Source organism: Epinephelus fuscoguttatus, linkage group LG19 (genome assembly GCF_011397635.1).
Source record: "Epinephelus fuscoguttatus linkage group LG19, E.fuscoguttatus.final_Chr_v1".
NCBI lineage: Eukaryota > Metazoa > Chordata > Actinopteri > Perciformes > Serranidae > Epinephelus > Epinephelus fuscoguttatus.
In genome coordinates this window covers 19,556,658-19,579,577 of record NC_064770.1, presented here as the reverse complement: position 1 = coordinate 19,579,577, position 22,920 = coordinate 19,556,658, and the positions used below count along the sequence as shown (strand labels likewise).

At 40.6% G+C, this 22,920-nt stretch overlaps 3 protein-coding genes across 4 annotated transcripts; 1 reads left to right on the top strand and 2 right to left on the bottom strand.

The window, feature by feature from the left end:
• Positions 1-277: 277 nt before the first annotated feature.
• slc25a10a (solute carrier family 25 member 10a) lies at positions 278-9,261 on the bottom strand. Of its 2 annotated transcripts, XM_049562286.1 has the most exons (12): positions 9,213-9,261; positions 8,904-9,120; positions 8,134-8,253; positions 6,611-6,725; positions 6,494-6,542; positions 5,948-5,989; positions 5,808-5,851; positions 5,442-5,512; positions 5,268-5,360; positions 3,485-3,562; positions 3,246-3,302; positions 278-3,103 (listed from the first exon to the last, which is right to left on the bottom strand). In XM_049562286.1, exons 2-12 carry the CDS (start codon positions 8,991-8,993, stop codon positions 3,002-3,004), a joined length of 861 nt encoding a protein of 286 aa, XP_049418243.1. In that variant the 5' UTR covers positions 8,994-9,120; positions 9,213-9,261; the 3' UTR covers positions 278-3,001. The 2 variants fall into 2 exon arrangements, with proteins under 2 accessions (XP_049418243.1, XP_049418242.1); XM_049562285.1 differs by having other exon boundaries at positions 8,904-9,254.
• Positions 9,262-14,331: 5,070 nt separating this feature from the next.
• mrpl12 (mitochondrial ribosomal protein L12) lies at positions 14,332-19,941 on the bottom strand. The gene is made up of 5 exons (XM_049560612.1): positions 19,741-19,941; positions 17,827-18,025; positions 17,627-17,692; positions 17,364-17,504; positions 14,332-14,955 (listed from the first exon to the last, which is right to left on the bottom strand). Exons 1-5 carry the CDS (start codon positions 19,797-19,799, stop codon positions 14,839-14,841), a joined length of 582 nt encoding a protein of 193 aa, XP_049416569.1. The 5' UTR covers positions 19,800-19,941; the 3' UTR covers positions 14,332-14,838.
• A 922-nt stretch (positions 19,942-20,863) lies between these two features.
• Positions 20,864-22,876, top strand: zgc:103625 (methyltransferase-like 26 B). Its single transcript, XM_049560611.1, has 7 exons — positions 20,864-21,226; positions 21,315-21,517; positions 21,724-21,886; positions 21,978-22,037; positions 22,118-22,185; positions 22,269-22,347; positions 22,430-22,876. The coding sequence occupies exons 2-7, from the start codon at positions 21,318-21,320 to the stop codon at positions 22,475-22,477; spliced, it is 618 nt and encodes a 205-aa protein (XP_049416568.1). The 5' UTR covers positions 20,864-21,226; positions 21,315-21,317; the 3' UTR covers positions 22,478-22,876.
• Positions 22,877-22,920: the final 44 nt, after the last annotated feature.

The following is a 22,920-nucleotide window of genomic DNA, read 5'->3' as shown; positions in this document are numbered from 1 at the left end:
GTCAAAATACTCAACAGTCTCAGAAGGCACATGAAATGGATACAGCATCCCAATGCATTACATGGTGGGGGGCTAGAGATGTGTTAAAAGTACATGGTGGCAACAAGAAAAGAATTTTGGCTAAAGTAACTACATATGGGATGTGAAGTGATATAATCTTTTGCACTTTGTGTTGTTGTGTTGTAAGTCTGTAAAGTCAAGTAACTGGTGTCACACCCCCAGCCCTTTGAGACAAACAAAACTCCACCACTGACGCAAAATAACCACATAAGAAGCCTTTAAAGCACTCAAATCCATGGGGTTTATTCACAAATAAAACAAGCAAACAAGACAACAGGCTGAGAGGCAGCAGGACCAGCAGTCCCCACACCAAAGGCCTCTCTCCTCTACTGCTGGCACAAGAGCTCATAAGCACCTGCTATGCCATGTGCAATGCACCTCGTGATGCAGTGCACCTGGGCAGAGCTACAATGGAGGGAAAAGGGACAACAACACAGGACACATACAGCCGTAACACTAGGTTGACTTTTTCATTCACATGAGACATGACCAGCAGCCTCCTGGTTGAAAGTCCATGTTTGTTTGACCCACATACCAACATTCCCTCCAACCTTTCCAATGCCGACTTCCTCTCTCTTTATGCTTCATTTGTGTGCCCAAAAAAATCCTTGTTGACTTTGGATTGGCATTTTTTTGTGTTGCCAGCATGTAATTTTAACATTTTGTGCCTATCATCACATAATGCATTTTGTAATAGTCAATTTCATGGATTTCTATGAGACCGAGCTGAAACACGAGATTCAGGCTGCAGGCTGCAAAATATCACTACTGGACCCTGATAAAGGTAGAAGCATTAAAATAAGCATTTTTCACTATTTTGCCTTTTTCAGATTTAATTTTTTATTCCAGTCACATAGCGGTAAGAGACATATGAGTCCTAAGTTGTTTTGGTGTTGACTTTCCATTAAGAGGCAAATATCTCATCAGTGTTTGCCATTATAACAGTGGAACAAAAACCTTTCTAATGCCCCCGTCTCGACACCATGAAATTGAATGCCTGTCCTTTGCATGTTTTTCATCAAACAGCAGTCAACGCTATGTTTAGTCCTCTATTTGCACAGGCCGTGTTTCTGTGTGAGAGAGAAATGTGCTCGCTTTGATAAGACCTTTACAAAGACTGAAATGTTTTCAGATGATTTTCAATGCTGTTATGAAGTTAAAAAAAAAAGTAAAGCAGGTTGGTTAATATACACAGTGGGGATCCTATCAATTCAAAGCTACAAATCATTTTTTCCTGTTGAGATATGACCCCGCAACATCTGGTTTCACAGTTACTAGAGTCTGAAACCTCAGATTTTTTTTCCAAAATATTTGATCAGAGTTTGAAGTCTCTGTCTCCTCTTTGTGTGTGTCTGAGTGTATTATTAACATTATTAATGGTATGCCCAGTGGATGTTTTCCAGAACAGTGGTCAATCTGTATTCTATCAGTGATACAGCGCCTGATAAAGAGGAGACTACAAACATGAACCCGCGTCTGCGTCTTCACCACAAAGTAAAGCAGGACGTACGCTGAAAAAGAAGGTATTCACTGTACATTATGTATCGTGAGCTCCATGACAACCACAGATAACTGTCTCGCCATTATGTCACTTGTTAAACAAAGTTATGTAACCTGTCCGTTAATTCTTAGTGACAAAAAAAGCTTATGTGGATATAATCTTCCCCGTGCACATTAATCTCATGTTTATATCTGTCATTCATCAGGTTGGACCACAGGAAGAGAGTTTACTTTTACATCATAGAAAGAAAAGTAAAGCTGTCATGTCCCTGAAGACAACGATCATCGCTGAAACACTGACATCGATATTGCCAGTAAGTAAACCACAAGGCAGGGACAAATATCAGGTGTCTTCAAAGCTGAAGATGATGGATTGTTGCTCCACTGTAAAAGGTAATACTAAAATAACACCTGAAACAACATAAAAGGAGCCACAAACCCACGTACTGCTACCCAAGCAAGACTCTCAACCCCTCTTGGAATTTATGAGCCTTCACATGAAAAGCCTGCTGATTGTCCTCGTGAAAGCATGGTTATAAACTGAATTAACGTGTTTCTATAACTGGGTGCTTTTGCTCTGTCTGGCACATGTTGATTCAGCCAATTTAAGTTCTGTTCAAGAGAGAGAAGATCTGACAGGCAGCCGCTCAGCCTGACAGAAGCTCAGTAGAGAGACAAATGATCAACAAGGCAGTGGCCCATGAACAGATAAGGAGAGATTCTTTTAATTATTAAATCAGTCATGGTGTAAACTACAGCATTTGTTCTGAATGCACTACTTCAGACAAGTCCTCCTGGGGATAAACACCATTATCTTAACGCCACAAATCTGAAAACATTTTCCACAGTGCAAAAATAATTGTTTTGGCAATAGTCACCAAAAACTGGTCTGGTACAAATAAGCTTAATTTCTGCATCGTTACACACAAATACACAATACATACACACATTATTTTTCAGTGTAACACTGTCCCCAAGAGGGCAAAGAAGGCTTAGTATTAAAAAGTGTAATTGCCTGGAGCATGTCACAGAGAGCATCATCAGTGGATATTAGCTTTATAGACCTCTGGCTACAGGTTTACATTTCACAATCTCTGTGTCTGTACGTTTCACCACAGGTAATGTTCCTGGTTTAAAGTTAACACAATCCTTACAAATCAAGTCCTCTGTGTTTGGTATGCTGTAGGAGACAGTTAAACAAAATCACTCTTCCCACTGCAGTGCCTTATCTGTGCCTTGCATGATAATGCATGAGTCACTTTCATTTTGCACTATGGGTGAAAAATGTTGCATGAAAATGTGTTTTGTTTTTTAGACGTACATTGGTGTGTGTCTTCCTCCTGGTTCTTGTTATTAGTGGACTCCTGCTGAGTTGGTATTGTAAGAACAGGATTATTACAGAAGCTGTCCAACACTGGTGAAACTGTACCCTACAACAGTCTCAGGCAACAACCACTGTGCCGAAATGCTGCCTCAGTTGTTCGAGGAACATGAAGGTGAAGACTGTGTGAGGGATGAGACGGATAGCTGCAGGAACAAGACCCTGGACACAAATCAGATCATTATTTCAGCGAGGGAAAAGTCTCCAAATGTAGCGACATTAATGCTGCATACATACGAGGAGTCATGTCAGCAATGTGAAACATCGTGTCTTTTGTGTTATGAACAGTGAATGTGACACCCACCTTGTAAAATGCCTTCGGGCCCAGTCTCGCTGTTTCTGTTAGACAGTGAAACACACCCTGCAGCAAGGAGACACAAAAACTAAGGCATGTCAGTCTGTGAAATGCTCCCCACAGTCCATGATGAATAAAACATACATGTCAGAGTGATGAGAGGAGACCTAAAGAGAGTCCACAAGGAAACGACAAGACCGAAGTGTACAGAGAAACTATGAGACAGCATGTACCGTGCACACACTCACCCCATACTCCAGTTTTGAGTTCATTAATCTTGTTTTAACAACGTCAAGTGGTTGGCATAGGATTGTGGCACAGCCCCCCTGTGCAGAGAGGAAGAAGAAAATAAGTGTAATAAACATACACACATACACACACTCACTGGCCACTCTTTTAGGTATGCCTGTTCAACTGCTTGTTAATGCAAATAGCTACTCAGCCAATCACGTGGCAGTAACTCAATGCATTTAGGCATGTAGACATGGTCAAGGCGACTTGCTGTACTTCAAGCCGAGCATCAGAATGGGAAAGAAAGGTGATTTCAGTGACTTTGAACGTGGCATGGTTGTTGTTGCCAGACAGGCTGGTCTGAGTATTTCAGAAACTGCTGATCTACTGGGATTTTCACACACAACCATCTCTAGGGTTTACAGAGGATGGCCTGAAAAAGAGAAAATATCCAGTGAGCAGCAGTTCTCTGGGGGAAAATGCCTTGTTGATGCCAGAGGTCAGAGGAGAATGGCCAGACTGGTTCATGATGATAAAAAGGAAACAGAAACTCAAATAACCACTCATTACAACCAAGGTCTGCAGAAGACCATCTCTGAACCAACAACATGTCGAACTTTGAAGCAGATGGGCTACAGCAGCAGAAGACCACACCAGGTGCCACTGCTGTCAGCTACGAACAGGAAACTGAGGCTACAATTCACACAGGCTCACCAGAACTGGACAATAGAAGATTGGAAAAACCTTGCCCGGTCTCATGAGTCTCAATTTCTGCTGTGACATTCAGATGGTAGGATCAGAATTTGGTGTAAACAACATGAAAGCATGGATCCATCCTGCCTTGTATCAATGGTTCAGGCTGGTGGTGGTGTAATGGTGTGGGGGATATTTTCTTGGCACACTTTGGGCCCCTTAGGTAAGGCTTCAATGGGCCCATAGAGTGCTCCACTAACCTGAGTGGAGTAAATTACTTTAATCGTGCAGCTCTTCAAGACTTTGGAAATGTTACTGAACCAAAGAATCATTTCACAATGTAGGTTTATGGGGAAAAGTCTTTTGGGCCCAATAACATCATGAGACAGATGTGGAAGTCGTAATTCCACAGTTCTGCACTCCATAGGGACTTGGGTTGGGAACCGGAGGGTCGCCTGTTCAAGTCCCCGTCCGGACCAAAATATGGAGCATGGACTGGTAGCTGGAGAGGTGCCAGTTCATCTCCTAGGCACTGCTGAGGTGCCCTTGAGCAAGGCACCGAACCCCCCCAACCACTCAGAGCGCCTGTCATGGGCAACCCCCCTCTGACATCTCTCCACTTGTATAGGTCCTGTTTGTGTCTGTGTGTAATTGACAACAGAGTGAAAAAATTGAATTTCCCCTCGGGGATTAACAAAGTAAAAATATAAAATTATAAAAAAAAAACCATTCACTTCAAAGCCTCTGCATTTCATGGGGGCCTTGGATGCAGACACTGCTATTGCGCCAGTAACATCATTTGGAGCCAGAGTCTGGGTAGTGGTGATCGCTGGGGTATCAAGTTCCTGCCCTCCAACGTCAAACTCCCTTTTTATAGCATCAAATATCTGATATAAGCACTTATTAGAAAACACTTGAACATACATAAGCGTAATAAGAACTACCTTAAATGACAGAAATCATTTTTTGAGAAAAAGAAAAAATTGCTGTGCACTTGCAGCCAGCCAGCAGGTGGCAATCAACATGTTTTGGCATCACTCTGGGGGAGCTGTCATGCTGTCTATCTTTATTACACAGCCTATGATGCAGTGACAGAGACGTACTTACTGCAAACACACTGGCCAGGAAGTGAGTTAGGATGTTGTCAGTCAGGTAACCAGTCGCCAGAACCAACTGCTTGGACTGATCGTAACAAGACAGCTGCAGGGATGAAATGCACACATATGCTGTAAAGTAATATCATTTCGTGACTGAATAGTTGTGTAACACAGAGGTCTTTACCTGTCCAACGGATACCAGTGCACCTCTAGAAGAAGCCATTGACGCACCAGAGAACAGTTTCCTCATTCCCTCTGCAAATTTAGCCAGGATGGAGGAAAAAATAGACAATGTGAAAAAGTTTGTTCTTGAATTTAGGCTTCATGTCACACAAAAGTTAGAAAATATTTGTCATGCTGGAAAAAGTTTTGTTTTTTTCTCTCAGATTTGTCATCCCAAGTATCAATTGATTACATGTCTGAAATATTTAATAAATGTATCCTTTTTGCACCCGAAGAGCTTTTTTCAAGTCATTTTTCCTATGTAGTGCAACATGAGGTGGAAACAAACTAGTCATGTAAAGAAAAAAAAAGTCTTTATGAATCTTACCCTCCTTCCAAACATGCAGGAGTCCATCTAGTGCGTGAGCATAACTGGTAGAAGAAGAAAACTCTCACAATGTGGTGATTTGGATGAACACAGAAGGTTTCCACCATAATAAAAGATGTATCCCCATGTTTTATACTTACTTTCTTCTGAGCTCTACAGGCAGCTTGACATCATTCTGCATCCTGCGCACGTTGAAATATTTTAAAGTCAATCAATCGTCAGAATGAGTAATCTTTACAGTCATTATCTTTTTATTGAATGCAGTAAAAATTGGCCTATTAAGTTTGTGTGCAGAAAAGGCTGTAATTTCTTCACTTGGTGACGCAAATCCAAGCCTAAAACCAACCCAGTCCATTCCACATTGCAGTATACTACTTGGTATTTGCTCGACATAAAAATTTAAAACAGATGGAATTACTTTTTTAGTAGGATTACAACAGTTTTGTTGATTTATTTATTGTTTCAATGCTGAAAAAGCAGTTTTCCACATTGGATTTGAGCTCTCCATCACAGTGTTGTCCACCCCAGCAGCAGTGCAATAACAACACTGCATTGTACAATGAAAGTGAAAGTGTAGGTTGTGACTTCTACCTGCTGAACACCATGTCTACATTAATAATGTACAGCACAGAAGAGTTTAGCCTCAAAAGCACACAAATAATAAATAATCTTTCCATTATACTTACCGGACATTGACCAAGTCAGCTGGCGTCCCTATGAAACCACCCACAAATCCTGTTGGAGAAAACACCTTAATTAGTAAAATAATATATAGACTTAGATGCAAAATACTGTCAACATACCTCCAAATGCACCCAGAAGGACTTTCTGGTAGAAAGGCATGCCACCTTTGTTTTTCCTGTTCATCTCATCCCTGACAGTTTCGTAAATGGCAAACCGTGACAAAGAGTATGTCATCTACATGTAGGAGAAAAAAAACCAAAAAGCAGTCTATTCAAGATTGTGCAGTACGGACATGTAGTGTGAGTGCTTGATTTAAAGGAATAGTGTGTCAGATTTAGGGGGATACAGTGGCGTCTAGCAGTGAGGATTGCACATTGTATCCAGCTGAAACTTCTCCTGGTTAGATTTCCCTTAGTGTTCATTATGCAGGAGGATTTCAATATGAGCCAAATTATCCAGAAACGTCGTTCAAATCGGTGTTTCTCTTAAAGCCCTCACACACCAAGCCGACAGTCCGCACTCAGTCAGTGTTGGGTTGTTAGTTGGCCCTCGTGTGTCCCGCATTGTTGGCCCTCGACTTCACTAGCTGGCTTTTTCCCCACTGATTCAGTATGTCAAATTGGCATCAGCGACTGCCCATCAGTGAGTGAAATCACTCTGATTGGCAATTCAGCTTGGGACACAGGTTAAGAAACAGAAGTGAGGAAAGTAAACAAAAAGCTAAAATCAAGAGGGAGTGAGATCAAACCAAACTTGCTGCATGAGGTGAGATTACTTTTCTACAGCCATTGAGCTTTTTAGCAGGAACTGTTCATGATGGTTTGTGTTATTGTTCACTGGCACACTGTAAAAATATGGCAACATTGTATTCTATTGTTATTGTGCTAAGTGGCTAACTAGCATCATGAAGGTCTCCCGGTTCCCCTTTATGAATGCCAATGACAGTTGACTGCTGTTCTTCTGGTGTGGAGAGTCATTTCCTCTCATGCAAGCACATAACGTATACTGGTTGGCTGTCGGATGAAGTCTTTACGGTGTGTTCACATGCAACTTTTTGGAAGAGACACAGGCGACATAAGGCAATGCAGCAAGGGGCTTTCTTCGCCATTAGTTCTTTGAAGTCAGTTTGATGTGTCTGGGCCTTTACATTGCTTTGCATGTCACAGACAGGCTGCTAGCCCAGCACCTGCTAATGTGGATTCACCCATTTTCCATGATAATTTAAAATCCAGATGTTCTGTAAGTTTTTATCCACAGTGGTCTCTTCCTCTCCAAAACAAACTGTCCAGGTGATTTCAACAACTAAAAACACCAAATAATGCAGTTTCACTGTGTTTTTCTGATGCTCCTGCTAACTACGGTGGCCAATGCTAAACCATGAATGGCTCTATCTAGAGCTAGTGTCTAGTTTATCCCCACTGGGCTACTGTAGAAACATGGCAGTGCAACATGGCAATCTCTGTCTCCCTGTGTAGATATAAATGGTTCATTCCAAGATAATGATAACTTGATGATTCATTTTTTTCCAGGTGATTATACACTAAAGAAAAAATACTTATTATATTATATTCCTGCCAATATATCCCCTAAATCCTACACACTGGCCCTTTATTTGTGTGTGTTTGTGTGTGTAGTTTTCCACCTGCCGGCAGAGGGATGCGCTGAGGCCACTGTAGAGAGCCAGAAAACCTTCTCTCCTCACCACGTTAACAGCCATCCCGACCATCCTCACCTTCACCTCCTGCTGCGTCTGTAAGTGCACCTGGAAATAACAACCACCAAGGGAAGCAGCAAAGGGGGGGGGGGGGGTCGGTCCAGTCACACTTTTTGTGGGAGCAATAACTACCTGCAGAAGTGAGAAGTCTGCTCCTATCTCAGGCAGGTGCCAGTGTGCGTGAAGCAAACAAAATTGCTTCAGATATGACTCTAAAATTATAGCTGACATCTCAAGGTGATATTTAGATGGAGCAGTAATTTCTACAGCCTGTTCTTAACATCAACACGAGCATTTCGTCAGCGTGCTGAATTAAAGGAAATCAATACAGTAGCTGGATAACAGCTGCAGGAAATGCAAAACTAAACCAGTAGATGGTTAGACATCCAAACAAGCCTACTGACTGCCATAATCAAGACATTTTAGGCACACCATTGCCAAAGTGGCTCTTTAAATTATTGACATTTTAGGAAATTGGGTAAACAGAATTTTTGCCATAAAACAGCAGGCTATTTCAAAACACAGTTTCATCAAGAAAAGAGAGGATATTAAGAATAGTATTTTATTAACATTTTTCACAGTGCAACCCAAAGGCACCCCAGAAAGATCACTGAGGCCTAACTGGACCATTATCCTAATTTCTTAAGGTGAAATTTGTGCTACAATGGTGATTAAATTAAAAGTCACTTCTCTTTTACCTTAATTAAATCCAGTGGATGTGTCAGACAGGCGGCTGCGCTGGAGGAGACTCCACCAAAATACCAACGAGAAACACGATTCTGCTGCATGTTGTTGGCGAAACAAAGTCCAGAGCAAGAAGGCAAAGTGTCGGCTTCTCAAAGGTTGCTGGGACGACTTTGTCCAAGGCTGCGCTCTTCATCCTTTTCCCTCAGCGCTGCTGGTGATGGCTGGATGCTGCTCATGCACAATTAAATGCACATGGTAATTCTGGATTAACATATGGCTGAACTTGTCCAGTGGAGTAAGTGCAGAGCTGTTGTACTTACTCCATATTTCTGTGCCAAGACGGGGGTGCAGCTGGTTTGTGGGAGGAAGTGTACGTGACTAATATAAAAATAGTAAGTCATCTTGAGTGCTGCTAGTTTTGTGAATGTGGCACACCAGCATCCCAGGATACATTTGACACAGAGCATAAAGTTCAAATGAATATTTGTCAAGAATAGACGCTACCCTCCCATTAAACCGCTCAGCACTCACACAAAGGGTCATGAGGTCAAACCCATAATGCATAGCTTCAGGCCTATTCATATAAGAACATTCAACAACAGTTTCTGTTTTGCTTCTTAGGCATGACATGGTTTTAAATAAGCAGTGCAGCAGTGGCATGAATGGGCAGCCTGGCACTGCACTGTGTGTGTGTGCCGACCAGAGGCGGACAGAGAGGGAGGGGGCTCATGACAGATGACAGAAACAGTAACCGGATACCCGCTCCAAGTCAGAGCAAAGGTGAGACGTGAGCGAGCACTTGGTGCTGCAGGAACTGAAATGTGTGATGACACCAGACGATAGTATTCTGAGAGGTTTCTGTGGTGTGCCTAGCTCAAGGTTATAACTGAAGCTAAAAATGAAAACTAGGTGTGGAAAAAAAATAGCTAACTGAAAGAAGAATACAAACTAGACTAAACTAAACTTGGGGGACTGAAATGATATTATGTGCTCACAAAACTAAAACAAAAAGATATACAGAAAATGTCTTTAGTTTTAGTCTGTTCATTTGGTTAAATATGTCAATGTGTTTATTCATTCATTCATTTTCTTTAACCACTTATCCTGTTGTATCCTAGATGTCACTGGGCGAGAGGTGGGGTACACCCTGGACAGACTATCACAGACTATCACAGGGCTAATACATAGAGACAGACAACCATTCACGCTCACATTCACACCTATGGCAAATGTAGAGTCACCATTTAACCTGCATGTCTTTGTACTGTGGGAGGAAGCTGGAGTACCTGCAGAAAACCCACGCTGACATGAAGAGAACATGCAAACTCTGCACACTGTAAATTAACTGAAACCAAACTGAATTAAAATCAAAAATAAAAATAAAACTGTGGCGTGGCTGTTATTCCAGGCAATAACTGCACTGCACCCAAATGAATCAGTCATGATAACAATCGTCTGTGCCTTATGATTAACTGCCCGTATTCTTAATGAATATCCACTTGAAGCTCTGTTGTACCATTGAAAAGAACGATGAGTCTGAGTTTCCTAACTTGATATTCTTTAGATTTCACCGCAGTGAAATGTTAAGTCACACCCTGGGGTGTCTCTCTAAACTACCTGCGCTGATTGCATCTAGTTTTTACATGCAGTTTGATTTTTGTTTTTGTTTTTTTGTTTCTAATCTCAGCTAAACTTGATTTGATTTCATGCCTTCCTGCAGTGATCCGCGTTTCACTATAAAGCAGCCTGAAACCATCACCACTAACACAGCAGGACAGTTTTCTATGACTCGCAGCAGGACAGGATTTCACGGAATGTGCTCACTAAGGAGAGAAAAATATGATAAGCCATTTACGGCACAAAGTTTTTACATCCTTGTGTATGTATCTGTTTCATAGATGTCACAATGGGCTTGTTTCTCATTTTGACATGTAACAGTTACAAATGCACAGGTGTAAATAAAACAGTCTCAGGGTCCTGGACAGTGTCATGTCCATGGCATGCCATTGTTAATGTTACTGGTAATACATGCTTTTCCCACTACGAGAAGGCCTGCAAAGTTTCAAATGAAATGCCTCCCTTTTCCCTGTGTTTTTAATTTGAGCCTTTCAGTTTCCCATTTTGTTTGAGCATATCCATTTATACTCTTCTAAATCCTCAGTTTTTGCATTTAACCTTTTAATTTGAATTTAATTTATCATGTCCACAGTTCACATACTGTCATTTCACTACCAAAATTTATTTGATCAGTGCCCTCCTATGTAACTAAGCAGATACAGTGCACACAAGAGGGCTGAATTGCTTCTTCTTTTAATTTAGTCTTCATTTGAAATGTTACAAACAGCGCCCATGGCTTCAAACCTGATGAGGCTTGTTGTTTTGTAACATTTGAAATGACGACTCAATTAAAAGAGGAAGCAATTCAGCCCTATTGTGTGCACTGTATCTGCTTATTTACTATCAGTCTGATGTTTCCTGCCACCTGTGCCAAGTTATAAGGACTGACAGCACTGTGCACGGGGTATGTGCCTTTGAATGAGCTCTTCTATGGAACACTGATGTTGCTTGTTGTCCCGGAGAGTAGACTTTTCTTAAAGGACAGCCCTTTTTGAAAACACGTCAACAGGCTCTTCAGTTTGTTTTCAAGTGCATCTGAACAAGTAAAGTAATTTAACATCAGTCTGAAATTTCTCCTGGTTGAGCTGTCACACTCTCTTGAGGGAGTGGAGTGATGTGCGTAGGTGTGCGTAGGCTACCACATAGCTGCTCTTGGTTTCAATTCAACCTTAGAGTTTTGCTGCATGTCATCTCCTGTCCACTCCTGTCATTCATCTCTCGTCGTCTTTGTCAGCCGCCTCACAATATACGCAAACCCTGCAATGAAGCCTCAAAAGGGAACAGCTTTATAAATGCTGCTTTTTGACAAAACAGTTTTGCTGCTTTGGTAAAATTCTCAAGAACAGGCTCAAATTTAGTGTAATGTAAATCAAAATCACCAATTTATCATTGCACATGAACACAGTTAGCACCATTAGCACTCTCAGTATGTATTTGTCTCCGTTCATCCATAAATTGTCTCGGTTGTAGTACCAAAGTGCATCATTGTGAATGAATGCAGGTGTAATCTGATGGAGGAATTGATGTGTGTGCAAAATGAGCCCTGGGTTTAATCTGAATTTAATTTCATATGCGCTATCAATAAAACTCAAGTGCATTCCATATAGTGTCGATGTACAGTGGACTTAGTAAGGATTTAATAAAAAAAAAGAAAGAAAGGTAACACAGCCAAATAGAAATAATAGGCCTACAACTAAATGTGTTATCTGCAATGACATAATCAGCATGTTATCTGATCAGTGCACAGCAACACTTGAGTCCTTTGGCAGTGACATATTTATGAGAGAGGGGGAGATTATTACTTTTTTTCTTTTTCATCATTTTAATCACACTGTTGTCTTTCTCAAGGCACAAGTGTCAAACACTGCTTTGAATACAGACAACATGCACCACCTGGTGGCAATCTACAATACTTCTAACAGCCAGTGTACACACCCACTTTGTTCTGTAAGGAGGTCTAGGCAGTCATATTTTTTTTAATTACTTTTTTTTATTATGACTAGTAGGCTTTTCACAGGACATTTTGTCACGTAAGGAAAAGCTCAGGTGAAAATGATTAAATGTTAATTCATTGCAATATTTCATAATAATTTATTAATACATACCGAAGCAGCTTCAGATCAGAGTGCTGGCATTGTGCCTGACAGTCAAACACGGAGGAGCCATCATTACTAACACCTGTGCTGAGCTGTATCAGCTATAAAAAGAACCCTGTTGTTTGTGATGAACTCAGGTGGGCCTGTACACCTGTTCATGGCACTGATTTTTGATGTCTATATTTATATACTTCAGGCAGTATCAGACACTTACAAACGACCACATGGTCAAAATATTGATATAAAATTAAAATGATACTGTTTATTCATTTATTCATTCATTCAGCCAATGAATGGATGAAGGAAGGATCTAAATGTGCCCCCGTAAATGGTTAAAATATAACAAAATTAGCTCCAATATAATAAAATAACTTTATACATTCACGACTGTAGACCTGTTGTCTTTGTCTTTCACAAACAGGAATAAACTGTCAGCGGGAATGAGTCAGCTTAACACTGGTGGTCGTGGTGTGGTTAGGAGGAAGTGGAACTGCCAATGAGAAGAGGACAACGCCTTCGATTCTCGGTCAGGGAACTACTGGGTCAGGGAAAGGACAGGTGGTCAGACTTCGTGAACTGACACACCTTTGTTGTTCCAGGGACTTAGAGACCCAGAGCTCCTATGCACCTATGGTTGATAGTTGAGAGTTGTTGATTCACCTCAGGGACACTGCATATCTTCTCCTATTGCCAACATGCAGGACTGAGCTCTCCTCACATAGCACATTAAGGATGAGCCCCAGTCCATCAATGTCTGTTCTATACTTTATTTATCAGACACTTACAGACTCTGTATGGTCAAAAGTAATGGTGATATAAAAAAATTAGAGGAATACATGACCTAGTCATTTATTCATTCATTCAGAGCCAATGAATGGATGAAGGACAGTTTTGCAATTGCTTTCCCCTGTTCCAGTCTGGCAACTGGTTTATGTCCATGTCAAAATTAAATCAACACAATTACAACACATTTGTAAGTTTACACAGGAATAAAAAAAAACTCTGAGGAAAAACGCCCAATTTCTTCTGATGTCTGAAGGCTTGAATCTGGTTTGGACATACTTAAGGGAGTTATCTAACAGTACAACTCTAATATTTTTAGATCGCATAATAAAAACCATCTGTTATTAGTGGTCAAAGTCAGTATTAAAAAAGTAAATAAAATACTATCACTGATTTTTTTACACTGCATATGTGTACATATATGTGATGTACAACTTGGTCTGTGTTCACCGACACAAAATACTTGATTGCGCTCATATAGTTTGTGAGATACAGCTAATTTCTCATATTGTATTTAGTCTTTGGGCACATGGGACCACTGTTTTTAACTGAAATACATAAAACATTCATTTTATTCATAATATTTCAGGAAAAAACAGTACTCCCATATGTCCAAAGACTAATGACAGTCAGCATAATAACACAAACTTTTAAAATGTCTTCAGATTCATTGCTTGGGTGGCCCAGAGAAGTCTTCTACTGAGGGAAATTTCAATTTGTGGGCACAGATGGGTTAAAAGATATCTTACGACCTCTAGTGGTCAGCAGCAGTAAAGCAGGGTGCAGTATTAGGGTGAGGACAATCACTTCCTCCATCAACAGTTATAGATTCTCAGTCTCCGTACTGCAGCATGACGATGATTAAGGCAACACAACACACATTAAATTGATCTTAAATTTTCATTTTGCATGAAATCACCCAAAAGAACACATAAGAGACAAATATGGATATTTCAACTTTAATCACATTATTAACAATTCTATAAGTAATACGGACTCAGCCCTGCCATCCCCTGAACTAGATACAGTATCTGGTGTTCTTCAACACAGGGAATGGTAACCATATCCCTACAGCATAATCTTTCCTTCTGTGAAAAGTTAAACATACACACACAGAATGACCGACTGACTTACGTGGCACCCAGGCCAGTATCTCTGTAGCTCGTTTGCTACACAAGCATCAGACACACTCATAAGCAGACAACAGGACAAGCAAACAGCGGGGCGGCCGTATGTGTGCAGGCTGTGTGCCTGTAAAGTTCAGTCTGAGTTGTACCGCCCCACCTGACGCTGTTAAGAGACAGTATTAATGTCAGAAGGCATTTCTTTGTTTCCCGGGATCCTGCTCTTTGTCATGTAAAAAAAAAAAAAAAAAAAAAAAAGAAACAAGAGAATAATGGATGAAGTGCATGAGCAGCAATATGATGGAGAACGGAGGGGGCAGGTGGATCTATTCCAACACCACAGTGCCGCCTGCTGCCTCCAGGGCTGCTTTCAGTTTCTCTGCCTCCTCTTTGGATGCGTTGGCTCGGATTTCCTGGGGAAGGGACTCTACTAGTTTCTTGGCCTGGTTTAGGAAGGACAGAGAGAAACACGATTTAGTTTGTGAAAACAGGCAGTGGGATACTGTCAACAGTGGTAAAGACACAAATCACATAAATGTTTAAAGGGACCAATATTCATGAGTCCGCTCAGTATTTTCGTTTAATATTTCCACAGATTTAACACCACATGACATTGCAAAGGAAAGCTGTGAGAAGACAGCTTTAAAGTGTCTGAGAGCTTTAAATCGGTCATATAACACGTTAAGTAGGGTTATTTAGGCACTGTGCAGCTTTATTATGGTCAGAAAATACAAGTATTGGATCAAGAGTCCATCTCAGCAGAAAGTACTGAACATTAACCCTATGGGCCTGAACGACGCATAGTGCGTCCAAATTCACACCTGTTCTTCTCTATTGATTTTCTCGGCGACCGTGCGTTATAGCGAGAAGCCACGCGTATCACGTGAAACAGCGGAATCGTAGCTTTCCGAGAAGACCAAGCACTTGTCGGTAGTCCAATGTTTTCACAGCAAAAAAAAAAAAAAAAAAAGATAAAGTTACACTAAAATTATGTATAACAGAGCTTTCATACAGCTTTGCACACACAATACTCTTGGATGGACAACTCGCGAATGCAGGCTCGCACAGAAATGCCACGCATATCACATGAAAGCGCAGGAGCAGAGCTTTCCAATGATACCACACACATCATTGTGCTGTCATCTCATCACGCTATAAATCCAGATCAAGTGTCTACAAAATAAAAACCTGACAAATTTCTTTACAATCCATCTTGTTATCAGTCACTTCATATATTGAGGAATATCGTATCTTACCACGTCTTAAGCTTGCGTGTGTTTCTCCCTGTCTATCCACATTTGTAGTCCAGCTTTCAAGATGCAAATATCTCCATATTGTCCAGTTCACTCCATCAAACTTTGTATGACAAAAGCAGCCACTTCACCTTTGCGCACCCAGACAACTGTAGCCTAATTATGCATGCATGAGAGGGCCATAGTCACCATATACATTGAGGGGGACACGTGCCCCTCCACCAATGCCCAAAATGTCCCCCCAATATATAATTGCCACTGAAAAACAAATATTATCTTGGAGGACATCATTGTACTATTTTTCTGTTATCTTAGATGTAAATATTGCATGTTTCTTTCAGATAAAACACATTTTTGACTTGTGAATGAGTCAATGGAATTTCTTGCAATAATGAAAAAATACTGGCAATCATGTCCGCCTGGCACAAACCACATGTTTTGAACAGCTGTGAAGTGACAGAATGTCCCAGCATCATGGTTCTTATATTGCCAGATTCCAGAGAGGCTCCCCTCTTCATATATGGCAGAATATGTCAACTTCCAACTTGCTATGGTGAGATGCATGTTAAAATGTAAGAATTTAGTCACACAGATTTGTTTTTTTCATTGATATAAAAATTAATATAAAATACAGGCACATAGGAGGACATGTAAAGATGGCAAATGTGGTTAGCCCAGATTGTCCTGGAAAAAAAAACAAAACAAGATATAGCATGTGTATGTAGCCTTTAGAATGACTGTGATATGAGCTTAAAAGTAAAGGTAGTAGAAATACCCCGAAAAGGCCTAGGGCCCATAGGGTTAAACGTGTGCCATGTGGAGTTTTCTTCTATGAAAAAAGAAAAAAAAAAAAGCTTTTCCTCCTGACACATTGTGTGCATCCTTGATGTCTGATAAGCATTTTGCATCACCAGATCAGCTATAATGCCCTAACTACCTTACATCCCTGCTCGTACTCTCAGATCTGCAGACCAGCTGTTGCTCTCTGTCCCCAGGGCCAGGCTTAAGATAGAGGGAAGTAGTTGCCGTAAAGGCTCCACAACTGTGAAACAACCTTCACTGGGAATCAGACAAGCCACCTCAGTGTTCTTTATTAAAACTCACTTTTATAAACCTTATCATCAATCCTCATCTTTGACCTGCAATCCAACCCTCTGGTCGCCCTCTTTGGCACTACAGGAGAGGATGATGTACACCTGACTCTGATCCAACACCATGCACTGTCTTCTGCCTCTCTGCTGGCCAGACTGGCAGTTTTGATCAGAAGGTTTGGGGCCCCTTTCTGAGATACTTCCAGAACTGTCAGTTACATTGATGATTCTGTATTTGTTTCTTGTTCATGTTGCTTTCTGTCCGTGTATACGCTGATAAAGTACCCCATTATTCTGAACCTGCCTTTTCACATCCATGCTTGCTAACATGCAGCCCTCTATTTCGTTGTCTGCTGATGCCTTGCTGCAATACTTGGTATGTTACCACCACCTACTGTCAATCAACACATATTACTCCTGAGTGTTATCAGTGGTCAAAAACTCCACAGGGCTTCTTTAAATGACTCAGATCAGGACTGAGGCCCAAGCACCAATGATGAGACTTACCTGCACCAGGTTCAAGCCTTGGATGCAGTTCTTCACTTCCTTTATAAGTTTCACTTTATCTGCTGCTTTTAATTCTGTCAATTTTACTGTGAAGTGGGTCTTCTCTTTCTTGACTGGTGCCTCCTCCTCCTCTCCTGCGGCCTAAAATCACACAGAATAAAAAATAGCTATTTCATTTTAGCACTTAAACGATAGGTAATCATTGAAATTTGCAGTGATACAATGTGGAGGTTGGTCCTGTATCATCGACTCCCTGTACTTACAGCGGGTACAGCTGAAGCCATCGCACCCATTGGCATCATTCCAACATCCTGAATGTTCAAAGTTTTCTGCAACCAAAAACAAACAAAACAAAACAAAAAAAAAAGCAAATCATGACTTAACACGACACCACAGATGCATCTCAACCACCTCTTTCTGACCAGGCGTATCATGGTTTACAGTCAGTGACTTTCCAACAAACCTTGAGGAGCTCGTTGAGGTCCGACACCTCTAATAAAGTGAGGCTGGCTATGTCATTGACGAGCTGTTGGATTTTGGGGGAATATTGTTTGGGTGCTCCGTCTAGAGGAGGGGTGGCGATGGCGTCTGAGTGGGTGGCCGGACTGGTCTTCAGAAGTCGGAGAGCGCACAGGGCTGGTGCTTGCCGCTGAAGCTGTTGCCTGGAGAATGAGAATGGATTTACTGTAGTGTTCAGTGCTCAAGACACAAGACAAATTGTATCCACATATTAGTATATATAAAACCAGCTAAGAGCTGCAGTTCACATCTGGCATCAGAGGGCATCTTAAATGTGACTTGAGTGATCTTTTCTTTTTGGAGTTTGTCTATGGAGAAATTGCGACTATTGTTTACCAAAAAGCTTAGCTGACAGTCGCTACTTTACTTTGGTACAGACCAGTGCAACAACGATTCATCGTCTAATCGATTACTTGTCCACTATTACATTAATTGCCATTTAATTTCATAATGAACTTAATGGTTTGAGTAATTTCAGAAAGTCCAAAATCATCTGATTCAAGCTTTTACTGTGAATAATTTTTTGGTTTCTTTACTCCTCTGTGACAGTTAACTAAATATCCCTGGGTCATGGAGGAAAAAAGACATTTGAGGATGTTACTTTAGGCTTTGGGAAACACTAATCGACAAATTTCACAATTTTCCTGGCATTTTATGAACAAAACAATGAAGCAATTGGTCGAGAAAATAACCAACATTAATCGACAATGAAAATAACTGTTAGTTGCAGCCTTAGTACAGACTTTCAATCATTGTCTGGCATAGACAGATAACGGATGCATTTTCGGTGACATTGCACTACTGACTAGTTCATTCCAATTCAGCAAATGTTACCCAATCATAATGCACTTTGGGGCCACATTCATTCAAAAAGAAATATATGTCTATATGAGAGCACCTATCAAAGATCAGTTTGAATGATTTCTGTTTTTTAAGACTGATTTGAACACTTTTAGGAGATAAAATCATGCAGTAACTTACAGGAAAAAAACACAACTAATCTGATATGTCAATTCATAGATCACTAGACTATGTTAATTGGTGATTATCTGCATAATTTATCTTTTTGTTCAAGCAAAAATACCAATCATTCCTTAGTTCCAGCTGCTTTTCTGTTTTATGAGCGCAAACTTGATAAACAGACAATTTTAAAATGAATTATCTTTAGTTTTCCTATTCTGCTAACCACTTTGTGATCCCCCTAATGTATCTCTGTCTTCCTGTGACTCTTCAGGGAGGGGGTTGTCAAACATGCAGCAGGATGATATGAGATGAAAGCTGTTATACAGACACCTTGTATTATTTCCTGTTCCTGTTGCACCCTGGCCTGGACAAACAACCTGTAGCTCCTGTTAATGACCTGTTTACCGTTGTGCCCTAAACAAGTTAAGATATACAGCTTGCGGTTATTTGACAGGCAAAAACATGAATTTCCAGTCACACGAGTGTGACCTTGATTGTCAGAAGCTGCCAGCTGGAAGAAAATGAATGAAACAGATGCTATCTTTGAATTTCGCGACCAAACTTAAGTAAAAAATGAAGCGTTTTCTCGAGACCAAATGCAACATATTGGGTTATGGCTAAAACTGTTACAGTTTATCAGTGTTCAGTTACTGTTAGCTAAAGCTAGCATTAGCTAACACACTTGACACACGGCCGTTAAACATGAAACTCCTCTCTGCCTCTGGACTAAATACATCCTGTATATTAGCACGAGCTGCAGAGCCAGAACATGTTTTATAACCACAATAACCGGCAGCAGTCACCGGCTGCCTGTCCTTGAGGATGCAGCCAGTCAAAGCCTGTACCGTTACCGCTGCCCCGGTGTTACGTGACCAACAAACTGACTATTACGTACCGGTGTGTGGTGGCTGCGGCCCGCAGCGCGGTCCGGAGGCAGCGTCTGGTGCAGTACATGCTAACGGTTACTGGAGCGGTTTGTCCCGGACACGGTGTCCCTCAAAAAATATTACAAGACAGCTCTGTCACAGCCCTTTCAGTCCCTCTGTCTCAACAGCACATGGCGTCCTCTCAACTGCTGACCTACCCACAATGCAGTGCGTGAACTGTTGGAAAACCTACGGAAGCCCAGAAGGTACATGCTACATGCTACATGCATATCACTGGCACAATTAGTTTTTGTTTGTTTGTTTGTTTTTTGTTTAAAAAAAATTGAAACAAATTTTTTTTGTTGTTTTCTCGAAACATGATTTTTATTTATTTTAAGATTCTTAAAATGTATGAATACTTAAATAACAATAATACATTGTAACAGGATGTTGATAAGCACAGTTTATAATACAGTTGTATAGCTGTATAAAGCCCAAAATGAATAACACTGTTTAGTCAGAGGTGTCATTGTGTATGGGGACATAAAGTTTTGTGGATATTGGATACAATTATTTTTTTATGTGTTTAATGTGTCATTAACTTACTTTAAAATAAGGCCATCTTTTTTTTCCAGCAACTTTTCATTCCTACTCATTTTGTAACTTGAGTTACAGCTTGACTGCTGTAATTCTTAAAATCTGAAAGAGATATAATTCTTCCTTTGATAAGTATTTGGTCCATGTTCACAACAGTACATTGCTTTTCTAAATGCCCCACTTTCACAATCTGTTCTATTACATGTAACATACCTGACCTGAAAGTTTGCATTGTTTTTACATGTAAAAAAAATTCCCTCCAGCAAGTGGAATTTGTTTGTACATACTTGGATATGGTTGATGGTGTCCTAAAGTAGGCCTATCTTTAATTATATTAGATATAGATTATATCAGACTATAAGTCCTTAAAGGTATCAGTAAGTGTATTTATAGTTAGTAGTAATGTTTACAGTATCTGCATTAATATCATACAAATATATACTTATCTACATATATACAGTTACACAGAGTAACCCTGTATCATAGACTGCATATTTTTATATTGTTATATATATTTTTATACAATCAATGCACTGTATGTTAACCATTATTTAACATTTTGTTGCCATTCCTCACTATGGTCACAAGATGGCAGTAAATACTCACAATTCTAAACACACTCAGGTATGATGATATCATGCCATATGACACTAAACACTATGATGATATTTATCATGTTGGTTCAGACACAAACTTATTGTATGACTTTATCTCTGTCCCTGTTTTGTCTTCTTGCATGGACATGTTTGTGTGTCCTACCTGTACTGCACCAGTGCTGAACACTGAGGAGGAGCACAGAGGGAATCCTCTTAACCAGGTAATCTCTGCACCCCATCTGCTGTTACAGTCATCCACCACGTCCACCCTCCACCAATATGCTATTCCCTGGCTAGTCTCGGTCAACCAGCACAAGTGAAGGTAAGAGGAATCATCTGAGACAGAAAATGAATGCATAGGCTGGCAATACAAGGTGATAGGGTAACGTCCTTCTGCTTTCCTCCTCCAGACCATGCTGCTGTCTCCCCAGGCAGAGAGGAACTGGGAGGATCTGAGTTTAATGCTTGAGGATGTGCTGGAGGACCAGTCCCACAGGCAGCTGTTCGCCTTAGAGCTGGGCTCTGGGACTGGGCAGCATGTCATACGCTTTGCCCAGAAGATGCCCTTTGTTACCTGGCAGCCATCAGACATTAAGGAAGAGTCTCGGGACAGGTTTGTCTTAATAAAAAATATGCTAGACAATCTCTTAATGATTCAAATGATTGCCAGTACAGTAGACTAGTGTGTGACAGTAAGCTTCATGGGCAACAGGTCGTACATTTTTTCAGTTATGTAAATATTAAATAGCAGCAAGTAATTCAGGAGAACTTGATTCTAACATAAAAAATGTAAGATTAAGTCTGAATACTCACTTACAGTATTAAGGCATACATTGCTGCAACCCATGCAAAGAACGTGCTGCAGCCTGTCCACCTAGATGCCAGCGAACCGTGGGAGAAATGGGCAGGCCTTCCTCGCAATTCCTGTGACGTTATTGTTGCCATTAACTTGCTGCAGTACAGCTCCTTCAAAACAGCACAGGTAGGCCCGGTGTCCTCATAAAAATCGCTTAAAATATTGAGCTCAATTGTGTGAGTAATCCATGATATACTTTTTTTGATGATTTTCCAAGGGTATGTTCAGTGGAGCGAGTCAGATCCTCAGACAAAATGGCCTCATAATGACATATGGGGTATGTACCAACAGTGGTTTAATAACATGATGTCATTATACAAGTGTGCAAAAGCTGACACCTTTTTAAACATGTTCCAGGTGTACGCCATTAATGGCACCATTACGCCAAGTTGTAATGAACACCTTGACGCAGAGCTTCGACAACTGTGAGTGGCCGTTTATATCTTTTAATACAACATGGTCGCCCTTGGTGTGTAAATACATGGACTTATCTAATGATTCTGCACAGAAATCCAGAGTGGGGTCTTCCAGACATCGATGTGCTGAGACAGCTGGCCTATGGGAACGGGATGCGTATGGAGAGGATGGTGAGTCACTTCCTGTAGCTTGGGGTAACTACTTGGTAATAAGTACGATATAACTTACGCCTGTATTGTTTTTCATTTCCAGATTGAGATGGAAGAATACTACAAATGTCTGATCTTCAGAAAATTTTAAAGAAGCCAAACTGCAGTTATATGTTAAAGGTCCAGTGTGTAGGATTTAGGGACATCTATTTGCAGAAATGGTATACAATATTCATAATTGTTTTCATTAGTTTATAAGCACCTTAAAGTAAGAACTGTGTTTTTGTTACCTTATAATGAGCCGTTAACATCTACATACAGAGCAGGTCCTTTTCCATTAAGTACGAAAATGGACAAATCAAACACTGGCTCCAGATTGGTCACCATAGCTCAAGTTTCAGTTCTGCAAACACACCACTAGATGTCGCTAAATCCCACACACTGGAACTTTAAAGCATATTTCATCCATTCAGTCACTGATGTAATATTATTGCCTTTACCCCTCTTGTTGAAACATGTGTGAATGTGACATAGCACACAGTATTTACATGAATAAAAGTTGTCATATCAGACATCTCTTTCTTTTTAAATCCC

Bases quoted from the DNA above. Each gene is read 5' to 3' on its own strand.
- mrpl12 (XM_049560612.1), bottom strand. From the start codon at position 19,799: ATGTACTGCACCAGACGCTGCCTCCGGACCGCGCTGCGGGCCGCAGCC. The intron at 17,693-17,826 runs GTTTGTTGGAAA...TTTTGGTTGCAG, and splicing joins ACCTCAACGAGCTCCTCAAG to AAAACTTTGAACATTCAGGA. The intron at 17,505-17,626 runs GTAAGTACAGGG...GTGTGATTTTAG, and splicing joins TGGCTTCAGCTGTACCCGCT to GCCGCAGGAGAGGAGGAGGA.
- zgc:103625 (XM_049560611.1), top strand. From the start codon at position 21,318: ATGCTGCTGTCTCCCCAGGCAGAGAGGAACTGGGAGGATCTGAGTTTA. The intron at 22,186-22,268 runs GTGAGTGGCCGT...GATTCTGCACAG, and splicing joins GACGCAGAGCTTCGACAACT to AAATCCAGAGTGGGGTCTTC. The intron at 22,348-22,429 runs GTGAGTCACTTC...TTTCATTTCCAG, and splicing joins GGATGCGTATGGAGAGGATG to ATTGAGATGGAAGAATACTA.
- slc25a10a (XM_049562286.1), bottom strand. From the start codon at position 8,993: ATGCAGCAGAATCGTGTTTCTCGTTGGTATTTTGGTGGAGTCTCCTCC. The intron at 6,543-6,610 runs GTATGTTGACAG...TTTCTCCAACAG, and splicing joins CCTTCTGGGTGCATTTGGAG to GATTTGTGGGTGGTTTCATA. The intron at 5,990-6,493 runs GTAAGTATAATG...CAACGTGCGCAG, and splicing joins GCTGACTTGGTCAATGTCCG to GATGCAGAATGATGTCAAGC.